A 12,603-nucleotide genomic window follows, 5' to 3' on the forward strand; every position below is an offset into this window, starting at 1 on the left:
AATATATCTGATATTTAAAACAAAGAATTAAAAAAATATGGAGCTGCTGTTTTATTATAAGTTCCATGTTCTAAGATTAGTAGAACTTGGCTTGGGTAAAGATACAATAAATACCCTGTCCTTTTTCTGCAATTGTGCAATAAATTAATATGCTGTTAGGTAACGTACATTTTAATGCATTAACACCCTATTTGCTGCACTTAGCCACAACAAACAGGAGGCAGCTCCTAGTGTAGTAATTGATATGAATATTATATAAATAAAGGGGGAAAATCCACTTGTGTATTAAAGCACTAAGATAGTGCTTACAAAGCCCACCGAGTTAACTGTTTCTCAAAACAAAACAGTATCACAAAACACATCAAAAATACATTAGAGTACAGTTACACTCATATAATAACACTTTCTAATAAACAACTTAATATTATTATTGCACTCCAAAATTATAAGGAATCAAAGATATAAGGTCTCTGGTATTATGGGAAAAAAAGGCAGGCAAAGGGCTTTAACATAGAGACAAAGACATTTATATGTCTAAATATCATAGCAGAGTACATGGAGAACATTGGAATATTACAACAATATGCTTTTTCGTGTTTTCATCTACTTAACTGGAAATGTGTGTACATATATATATATGTGTTTATATGTGTGTGTATATATATCTGTAAATAAATATATAAATACATATTTATACACATATAAATAAATATATATAATCATTGTGTATATGTGTTTGTGTATATATAGATAGATATCTATCTTACCAAAATACCATCAGATATATGTAGAAATATGTATTTATGAATAAATAGAACATATTCTTCTATGTGCAGAACATTGGAATGTGAAATATTAATATTTTCATGTCAGGATAGTGCATAGTGTATATGCAATCGGGTTTGCATGCGAGTAGGATGTTTTTTACACTTTTTTTTTTTTTTACTCCATTGACTTCTATTGGGGAATATGTTATCGCGTCTGCAATATTCTAAGTTTGACTTTTTACTTGCGCCTGGTTAGCGCCGAAGCATAACATTTTTACTTTCATCTTGTAATAAGAACTCTGAAGTGTGCAAAAAAGATTACTTCTAGCGGAGTTAACGCTCAAGCGGGAGCGTTAAATACTGCTCCATTTGTAATCTGGCCCTTAGTGTTTTAATAGTCATGAGTGGATTTCTTCAAATTATTTATATAATATTCATATTAATTACTATACCATGAGGCGCCTCCTGTTTGTTTCTTTGTCGCTATTGAAGGTTTGCCTGACCGTTTTTGTAGCGCAGCCTGTGGAGGAATCACATGTGATCCTAGGACATTTGACCTTACATCTATATACAAATGTGATTATGGATATTCGCATATACTATTGATTACTTGTCGCTAACTGGCATATTACTTTATTTTATTTACAGTGGCCAATTATTTTTGCTTATTGTCACATTATTTTATATACACAATACACATATTTTCTATAACCTTGTTACAAAATATAGTGGGAGCCCCCAAATTGTACTTGTTTTTCGGTAGTTGAACTCCTCCTACCACTTGCCTTGTTTTTTTGAAGAAACCAAACCATACTTGTTACTGGAGAAGTCAAGACTAACAATGTTCATTATGTCAACAAAGTCAAAATCTTAGCTGTTAAGCAGATTGTAAACTTATTGGGGCCTATCTATCAAGCTCCGAAAGGAGCTTGGCGAGTCTTCAGACAGCAATTATGGAGCAGCGGTCACAAAGACCGCTGCTCCATAACCTGTCCGCCTGCTCTGAGCAGGCGGACAGACATCGCCAGAAATCAACCCGATCGAGTATGATCGTGTTGATTGACACCCCTGCTGGCGGCCTTTTGGCCGCGAGTCTGCAGGGGACGGTGTTGCACCAGCAGCTCTTGTGAGCTGCTGGTGCAATGCTGAATACGGAGAGCGTATTGCTCTCTGTATTCAGCGAGGTCTGGCGGACCTGATCCGCACTGTTGGATCAGGTCCGCCAGACTTTGATAAATAGGGGCCATTATCTTTTCTGAATCTAATTAGGGACAGATATGTGTCAATGTTAAACTAGTGGAGCCTGCCATGTGCACTTTTAGAAAAAGAGGAAAAATATTTAAAGTTTTTTTAGTAAAAATTATGGAAAGAAGGGAAGCAAATCTCTTGGAGGTGCAACTTAGACATTAATAAAGCTGCAACTGATTTCCCCAACCTATTGCTTTTCCCCTTTTTCAGTAATCTAGATCGCCACCTATATGCATATGAAGTGCACTGCAATTTAACTTGTGCATGTGCATCAACCAGAAATTAAAAGGTAATTTAGAAATGAATTGATGGTAATGAACTAAATAAACTAAATTGCATCTTAATTACAGTTTGTATCCTAATGTCATATTGTATCAGACTATTATGTTATTTATAGGGGTGCTAATTCTAAACAATCCATGTATCTTGGTGTTTGAAGGAAGGAACCTTAATTCCATGTTCTTTGGAAGGGAATAAATTCAAAGGGTTATGGTTATGTACAATCCTATCTGTAATGAATCTACTATTTGCAATAAATAGAATATGAGAGACACATACTTATATACATAAACTCACAGAAAAAGCCTTTGTCCTGAGCTGAAACTGTGAAATACATATCTTCTGCATCATAGTAAAGGGAAGTAGTGTATCTAGTACACAAAACAGCTACACTTACCTATTAACTGCAGCAAACATTAAATGAAAATAGATTAAAGGAAACACAATTTTTTTTTTCTTTAATGATTCAAATAGAGCATGCAATTCTAAACAACTTTCTGATTTACTCCTATTATAAAATTTTCTTCGTTCTCTTGCTATTTTTTTTTTTTTTTTTTTTTAAAAAGCAGGAATGTAAAGCTTAAGAGCTGGCCCATTTGTGGTTGAGAACCTGGGTTATGCTTGCTTATTGGTTTGCTAAATGTAGCCACCAATATGCAATTGCAAACCAGGGTGCTGAACCTAAAATGGGCTGGCTCCAAAGCTTTAAATTCCTGCTTTTTAAATAAAGATATAAAGAGAACGAAGAAAATTTTATAGTAGGAGTAAATTTGAAAGTTGCTTAAAATTGCATGCTCTATCTGAATACTGTATCTATTCATAAACCTAGAAATATTATCATATGGCAGAACAATGGTTGTGACCTTTCCGGGCATTTTCAAGCATTACCTAGTCAATTGATCAGTTTCAAGTTGAAGCATACATTACTTGCAAAAATAATATAACTAATAATTTGCTGACATTTTTTTATCAGCAGCTCTATTATTAAGTCTTGATTACAATCTATACATTGATCTCTATATGTAATGTTACTTCAGCTTTCTACTGCAGTAGCAGGAGACCAGTTTTATACTGTGGGATTATTAAAAGAAATGGGTTTTAAGGCATTTTATTTCTATGTCAGGGCTTATTTCATACTCTCTAATATTATCTATATATCTAATTGATGTATGTATAAAGGCCAACAGGTAATAATCAAGCATCATTTGCATGTCACTACATAAAATGCTTAGCTTAAGGGCAAATACCTATAGAGGGGGAAACAAGCTATGTGACCTAATGATTATATTTTTCCTTTGGTTTATATGCCACTTCTTGGAATATAAGAGATATATTTACCCTCGTACAGCGTGGAGAAGTCGCAGGGAAGGGTAGGCTGTGTGCACGTTGATGTGATGCTTAATAATGAGGTCATTCACCCATTCTACTCGTTCCTCTCCACCCTTAGCCATAAACGCTGGAATCCATAGAATGCTTTCATTCAGGCTCTTGAGGCGCTGCAAGAATTTCTCTTTCCATGTGTCGTTGACAAGATCCTCAAAGGCACGCTGTATCACTGAAGGGTTCATTGTTACCAAGTTGGTTTTCAAGCCAACATCTTGAGCATATTCCCCAACAGGAGCCAAATTACACCTACAGATATGGCATGTAAACATAATAGTATTATGCATATATACTTACATACATGCATATATACACATATACATGGATGCAAACAAGGACTGCATAGAAATTGCAGGTTTACATTAAAAAAGTTCTAAAGCTTATTTGGCAAATTAAGTAGTGATTATAAGAAGTTTTTTTTAATCACTATGAGATTATTTTTTAACTGGCTTTTATAAACAGTTTATCATGGTATTGCAATGGTTATCCAGCACACATGGAGTCATTTATTTTATAACGATCAAAGTGCACCTGGTGTTATAGCTAGAATGACAGTTTAATAATTACATGTGTCATTGGTTAAAAAAATCTGGTTCCTTTTCTTTCATCAATATTGTTCTTGGTTTTGTAGGAATTGTGCCCTTTAAGACTCTTTCATAATCAACCACAGTGGCAAATATTTGTGAAATGCACATGAAATATGGACACCTTCTATTTAAAATCCCATGTAATGGTAGAAATAGCATACATATGTTTTATTTACCAGTACTCCCCCAGATGCATTGAGTGTTGCCTTTTTTTTTTTACACTTCAGGCAGCGATATCATCTGGGTTTGCTATAAACCATGCAGAGTTGTCTTGTTCACACAAACCCATACATAAACACACTACAAAACGTGGAGAATTACATTCTAAGCAATGAAGAAAACTGAGCCAACTTAGGCAAGACAATGACATACAAAGATATGGCACAGATTCTTTATCACAGCTTCCAAAAACCACAACTATTTGTAACAGTCGCATAAAAAGAGCAATTCCAGACACCTACAATAGATAGATAAATATTATTTTCCCTTAGAAACCTCAAATGTCAAACTTCCATGTAGTTTCTGTGCCCAGGCACAATCCTTTGTATGGATTTCATGCAAACATACAAACTTTTACATGACATTCAAGTGTAGCAGAGAGTTTACTATTTGAGAAAATAACATGTCCATATGCATTAAACTATAGATTGCTCTTATCTGTTGAATTTCTTTTTTTGAGCATGAAAATAGAATTTTGACTTACACTCATATAAATGCTTACTGTAGTAAAATGTGCATGTACTTACTCTATGCATCTGTTTGATTCTAGACGTTAAGTGAAAATATTCATGCAATTAAGTATTTTTTATTTTAAAAGGCTGTAATTTTTGTTTTATGTGTCCCTCTCTATTACAGTAAATGCTGCTGATCCTATCATTCTAAGAAAAAGACAAAATAATTAAAACACATTTCTCTGTCTGTTTGTGATACAACAATCTTTGACATAATACTGTAAAAGTGTGTGGTAAGAATATTTCCTTGTCTTCGTTATATTTTGTATTTAACACTGTGTGCCAGCAACTTGTAAAGCAAAGACCCTGGTAATACGGCCAGAAAATAGTAGAATATTCTAACAAATAGCATTCTTTAAAAAAAATCAATTCTCTTTCCAAAATCTAGTCATAAACAAATGTTAGTGCCAACACTGCTAATTTCACAATTATTTTGTAATTAGTGTTTAATCCTTTAATGCACAAATACCATTCCGGCTTTGTGCTTCAGGATATATTTGTAGGTTTGTCTGTTATCTACAGTGTTCTGGATTGTAACTTACATTACAAATCATTTTATAGCCTAATAATATTACTAGAGGAATCTCTGTACAATACTTCATTGATAATAATTATATTTATGTATTTTAATGGAGCATAGTATCAGAAAAACATAAATTATGCTTACCAGATATTTTCCTTTCCATCTGTATGAGGAGAGTCCACTGCTTCATTCCTTACTTGTGGGAAATACTGAACCTGGCCACCAGGAGGAGTCAGACACCCTAGCCAAAGGCTTATATACCTCCCCCACTCCCCTCATCCCCCCAGTCATTCTGCTGAGGGAACAAGGAACAGTAGGAGAAATATCAGGGTATAAATGGTGCCAACAGAACAAAAAAATGTTGGTCCACCCAACGGAGAAAACGTGCGGGGGCCGTGGACTCTCCTCATACAGATGGAAAGGAAATTATCTGGTAAGCATAATTGATGATTTCCATCTTAATATGAGGAGAGTCCATGGCTTCATTCCTTACATGTGGGAAACATATACCCAAGCTCTAGAGGACACTGAATGAAATGGGAAGGTAAAAAGAGATGCGGACCCTATTCTGAGGGCACCACAGCCTGCAAAACCTTTCTACCAAAAGATGCTTTAGCCGATGCAAAAATGTAAAACTTGTAAAATATTGGAGGACCAGGTAGCTGCCTTACAAATCTGCTCCATATATGCCTCATTCTTGAAGGCCCAAGAGGAAGCCACTGCTCTAGTAGAATGAGCCTTAATCCTCTGAGGAGGCTTATGCCCCGCTGTTTCATAAGCTAAGCAAATAATGCTTCTCAACCAAAAAGACAAGGAAGCAGACGAGGCTTTCTGACCCTTATGCTTCCCAGAATAGGCAACAAAGTATAAGTCTGTCTAAACTCCTTAGTGGCTTGAAGATAGAACTTCAAGGCCCGAACCACATCCAAGTTAGGAAGAAACCATTCCTTCAAAGAAGAATGGCTAGGACACAAGGAAGGAACAACAATCTCCTGATTGATGTTGCGATCAGAAACAACCTTGGGAAGAAAACCTAACCCAGTACAAAGAGTAGCCTTATCAGCATGGAATACTAGGTAAGGGGCTCACATTGCAAGGCAGCTATCTCAGAGATTCTGCGTGCCGAGGCAATAGCCAGTAAAAATAGAACCTTCCAAGATAATAATTTTAATGTCAAGGCCATGCATTGGCTCAAACGGAGCCCTCTGTAAAACCTTAAGAACAAGATTTAAACTCCAAGGAGGAGCGCTAGGTCGAAACACAGGTCTGATTCTAGACAGAGTCTGAACAAAAGACTGGATGTCTGGAAGCTCAGCGAGCCTATTGTGCAGTAAAACAGATGGGGTCAAAATCTGTCCCTTAAAGGGCCATAATACCCAAATGTTGAAACACTTGAAAGTGATGCAGCATAGCTGTAAAATGCTGACTAGAAAATATCACCTGAACATCTCTATGTAAATAAGAAAGCTATTTTACCTCAAAAGTTCCTCAGTAGCTACATCCCATTTTAAAGGACTTCTAAGCAGCAAATCAGTATGTCTGTCCCGGGACAGCTGAGGGGTTGAACCTCGTGCACTCTCATGTTATTTCCCTATTCAGTTTAAAGGAAGTTTACTATGAAATCTCATGAGAGTTAAGTTAAATATCATGAGATCACAGTAAAAGAGTTCATGACCTTAGCACTGTTGATGCAGTTCATTTCTTCATTTTTTTTTTTTATTTTTTACCTGCAGCTGGGAGCAGCTGAGTATACATTTTTACACTGAACTTACTCTGTTGAGCTGAGGAGATTGTGAGGTAAAATATCTTCCTTTTTTTACACAAAGATGCATTGCTCAGGTGATATTTTCCTGTCAGCATTTTACAGTTATACTGCATCAGTTTCAAGTGATTTAGCATATGAGTATTATGTCCCTTTAAGAGAGCTAGCCAAAAGGCCCTTCTTCAGACTTTCCTGGAGAAAAGAGAGAATCCTGGAAATCCTCCATGCTCTTCACACCAGAATAAGTAGGTCCTCCACACCTTATGATAGATGCGACAAGTAACCAGCTTACAGGCTTGAATCAATAACTTTCAGAAAAAACCTCTCTTGGCTAGGACTAAGCGTTCAAATCTCCATGCAGTCAGCCTCAGAGAATCTAGATTTTGATGAACAAAAAGGACCATGTTCCAGCAGATCCCTGCAACATGGTAACCTCCAATGGAGGAGAAGATGACTTCCCCACCAGATCTGTGAAGCACATCCATTGCAGCCATGATGGAGCAATCAGTATCACTGATGCCTGCTCCTGCTTGATGCGGGCCACTACATGAGGAAGGAGTGATAACGGCAGGAAAAGGTAGATTAGCCTGAACCTCCAAGGCACTGCTAATGCATCTATTAGCTCCACCTGAGGATCCCTGGACCTTGAACCATATCTGGGTAGCTTGGTATTGAAACAAAATGCCATGAGATCTATCTCTGGCGTCCCCCACCTGTTGCATATCTCCGCAAACACTTTGGGATGGAGAGACCATTCCCCCCCCCCCAGATAAAAGTGTCTGCTGAGAAAATCCGCTTCCCAGTTGTCCACAACCGGAATGTGGATTGCTGACAGTGAACAGCTGTGGACCTCCACCCATGTCAGAATCCAAGATAATTCCCTCATTGCTAGGGAGCTCCAAGATGTTGATCAGGAGGAGGGATTCCTCTCTAATCCACAGGCCCTGCGCCTTCCTGGCACCCCAAACAGCTCCCCATCCTGAGAGACTTGCATCCGTAGTCACAATCTCCCAGGATGGTCTCAAGAAGGGCGTCCCTTGGGACAGGTGATCTTGACAAAGCCACCAGGAGATCGATTCTCTCAACCGGCTGTCCAGAGAAATCTGATGAGACAGATCTGAATGATTGCTGTTCCAATGTCTCATCATGCACAGCTGAAGAGGTCTGAGATGGAATCTGGCAAAGGTGATGATGTCCATGCAGGACACCATGAGTCCAATTATCTCCATACACCAAACCACAGAGGGCCTGAAGGAGGTCTGGAGGGCAAGACAATTGGAAGTTAGCTTGTAACATCTCTGGTCTGTAAGAAATATTCTCATAGATATGGCATCTATTATCATACCCAGGAACTCCACCCTGGGTACTGGGAATAAGAGAACTCTTTTCTAAGTTTATCTTCCATCCATGAGATCGAAGAAGAGAGAGAAGAGCTTTAGAATGGTCCTTTGCTAGTCGATAGGACGGTGCGTTGAACCAAAATATCATCTAAGTACGGTTGCCACTGCAATCCCTCTGGTTCTGGCCACTGCGAGCAGAGCCCCTAGAACCTTCATAAAAACTCTTGGAGCAGTAGCTATACCAAACGGAAGTGCAATGAACTGGAAGTGCTTGTCCAGGAACGCAAATCTTAGGAACTTGAAGTATTCCTTGTGTATAGGGATGTGAAGGTAGGCATCCTTCAGGTCTATAGTGGTCATAAATTGTCCTTCCTGGACGAAAGAATGCACCTTATTGTCTCCATCTTGAATGAGGGGACAGACAGGAATTTGTTTAAAATTTCAGGTCCAGAATTCGACGAAAAGTACCCTCCTTCTTTGGGACCACAAACAGGTTTGAGTAGTTTTACAGACTTCTCTCTGCTGAAGGTACCAGTACAATGACCCCCAGGGCAGAGAAATCCTCACACACCCTAGAAAAGACTCTCTCTTTCTGGCCTTGAAGACAGGTTTGATGAGAGGAATCTGCCCCTGGGAGGATGAGCATTGAAACCTATCCTGTATCATTGAGCTATGACCTCCAGAACCCACGGGTCTTGCACATCCCCAAACCAAGCTTCTGAAAAGAGTGACAGTCTGCCCCCTACCATATACAAAGCAGGATTGGGGGCCGCCCCTTCATGCCGACTTTGACTTGGCGGGCATCTTATTCTGCTTGGATTTATTCCAGGACTGAGGAGGTTTCCACACGTTCCCTGGGACTGCTCCGGCTTTGCAGAGGGCTGCTGAATGTTGGGATTTGTCCCGAACGAAAGGAGCGACAATTAGGACCTTGTCCCTTAGGCTTGTTCTTCTTATCCTGCGGGTAAAAAGGCAACCTTTGCCTAGAGTAAACCATGGTTATGATAGAGTCAAGGCCTGGAACCAAAGAGAATCTTTCCCTTGAATGAGAGTGAAAGAAGTCTAGACTTCAAAGTCATGTCTGCAGACCAAGATGTCAGCCAGAGTACCCTACGGGCTAGCACAGAAAAAAGCTGACTTGGCATTTAGGCAAATAATCTGCATATTTGCATCACAAATAAAATAATTAGCTACCCTTAAGGCCTTAATTCTTTCCAGGATCATGTTTGAGGGGACCCTCCACCTCCTTCCCAACTCAGATAAGGAGTCTCACAAGTAGGTAGCTGGTCCCGCAACAAGCCGCTGCTAGTTGGAAACAAATATTTCCAATATGCTAAAACATTTTTCTTTATAGAGTTTCCAGCTTCTTATCCATGGGCACAACAAACTATCCTCAAGTGGTATAGTAGTGCATTTAGCAAGTGTGCAGATGGCACCATCCACCTTATGGACAGAACCCCACAACTCCAACTGAGAGTCCGGAACCGGTACAAATTTCTTAAAGGAAGAAGGGGAAAAAGAAGAACCAAGTCTTTCCCATTTATTTATAATGTTCGCCATCTTTACAGGAACCAGGAAAGTCTGTGGTACAACCCTGTCCTCGTAGACCTTATCTAATTTAGGAATGCAAGGTTCCTCAGGTAACTTAGGTTCTGGAACCTCTAAAGTAGCCAACACCTCCTTTAGCAGAAAGCGTAAGTGTTCAATCCTAAATCTAAAGTCTGGTTCCTCTGCAGCTGGAGGCTTAGAGGCAGCTTTATTCTGACCCAATAAGAGCATCCTCTGAAGTATCAGAGGCATCTTCATCATTGGATAATCTTGTATCGGATAAATCCAAGCTAGTAGATGACCCCTGAGAAGGAATATTTAACCTTTCGCTTGTGCTTAGCAGTGTGAGGTAAAGCACTAAAGGCAGCCAGACACTGCCGTCTGTAACTGTTCACGTAGAGTATGGCGGTAAAAGGGCCCCTCCAGATGGAGGAATAGGAGTGCTACGGGAAGCTGCATGTGTATTAGGAGATGATTTTGGGTGCGCACCTCACGGGACGGAGACTCCTCAGAGGTAGATGGCTCAGTAGTACTAAACATATTAGCTTTCTTTGATAAGATTACTTTATCAAGGCATGTAGAACATAATTGAGCAGGCAGGTATATTGTGACCTCCTCACAATAAAAGACAGGCATTAGCTTTAGGTAAAGAGGGAGTACCCTCTAAAGTATCAGAGTCCCTCCATAGCTTGCGCTTATAAAAAGGACTAAAGATAAATGGCACCCTTTATATCCCCAATGGCTGGGGCATTCACCACCATCCTATGACTCAAGCCCAAGAGAGAAACTGCTTCGTCTCCAGACACCGCCAGGTCAGGAAGAAGAGAATCACTGTGACCACACCCAGTCACATGGTGCACCATGCAGGACCGCCCTGCACCACTAAAAGTGTGCCAAGCCTAAGTGGCATGCGCAGTGCTCCAAAGTGAAAGTAAAACCTGTACGTTCCAACATCCGCCTGAGCCACATCTCACACAGGTCACACCATAAACACAATATTAAAAATATGTGATTAATCCCTCCTGTTCAATAATTCCCTTACTGGAATCTATGCCGTGGAACAGAAACAGAGCCTCTCAAGTTTGATAGTCTTGTAGCATCGCCCCTGACATGGACTTGAGTGATAGAAGCAGGCAGTGAAACTCGTCAACACTGATTGCTTAGGAGCTGTTAATACGAGTCTGGATGGGTTCACAGAGACTCTCCCTGCATCTCCAGACTCTAACACTTGCCAATGCTCTTACTGAGAGGCTGACAAGACTACTTAAAACTCCAGTCCCATTTCAAAGAGTACTACCCTCCATAAGGAACTACTCTGTATCTTCTTGACACTTCTCTGCCAACCTCCTGTGATGAAAGGCAAAGAATGACTGGGGATGAGGGATTGGGGGAGTATTTTAAGCCTTTGGCTGGGGTGTCTTTGCCTCCTCCTGGTGGCCAGGTTCAGTATTTCCCACAAGTAAGGAATGAAGCCGTGGACTCTTCTCATATTAAGATGGAAAAATGTTTTATATTTTTTATTTGTGTACTATTAACTCTGCTATTTACAACACATAAACAAACCTTCCCTTTGTGATGAATATAGTAAACGGCAATATGTAATGTAAGGCACTGCTTCCTACAGCTAATAAAAATACAACCCTTTGCTTAAAAAAATTTCATTGGTTGAATACCATTTCTATTATTTAACACCTTAGTATGTGATACATATTTGTGCTGTTTAACCATTGGGAAATTAATTGTATTTTATCTGCATAGAACGACAAAACTAATTATTTTTCTACCAAACGTTTCCTATAAGTTTATTCTACAGACAAGGAAGGTATAAGAGTAAGAGATCACAAAAGTAACAAATTATCTGTGCTACCCCATGTGATGGTAGACTTAAAAGTATACAGTAATGAATAAATAAAGTATTATTATTCTAAGACTAGAAAAATAATAGATTGTAAGATTTCCTCTCCAGGGAAAGGATTCTTTGTACTTCAGTGTAATGTATTTTAAATGGGGAAACTATCAGCACAGTTTCTGCCAGGCACAAAAGTACATTTTTAAACCGATAACTATCTGGTAACAATTTATTTCTTAACTTTAGTCAATTTTGCAGTATAAAATTGTTTAAACCGCAAATTGACTAAGTTTATAACTGAACTTCAAACCAGAATTATGGAAGTATCTTAAAGGGATACTGTACTTAAACTTTTATTGCATATCAAAGTGCAGTACTTAAATATGTTATTTTTATTTTTTTGCATGAGAAATGTAAAGTACATTTTATTTAATGGACAGTAAGCACTTTGTAATTACAAAATATTTCTGTAGTCTAAACAAAATGACATTGTTTGCTGAGATTGTTTTATAATAGCCAAACTCCACCCACCATTTGCATTATTGTTTTGCATTTGTTATCTGTTAAAGCCAGTTAGGGAAATATA

The 12,603-nt window shown here is 38.7% G+C and overlaps 1 protein-coding gene across 1 annotated transcript in view; it reads right to left on the bottom strand.

The window, feature by feature from the left end:
• Positions 1–12,603, bottom strand: part of ST8SIA2 (ST8 alpha-N-acetyl-neuraminide alpha-2,8-sialyltransferase 2) — a 767,470-nt gene that overhangs the window by 212,476 nt on the left and 542,391 nt on the right. The window contains exon 5 of the mRNA XM_053717635.1: positions 3,633–3,926. Within this exon, the coding sequence (XP_053573610.1) occupies positions 3,633–3,926 (294 nt within the window). The remainder of the gene's footprint in view (positions 1–3,632; positions 3,927–12,603) is intronic.

Source organism: Bombina bombina, chromosome 6, assembly GCF_027579735.1.
Source record: "Bombina bombina isolate aBomBom1 chromosome 6, aBomBom1.pri, whole genome shotgun sequence".
Lineage (NCBI taxonomy): Eukaryota > Metazoa > Chordata > Amphibia > Anura > Bombinatoridae > Bombina > Bombina bombina.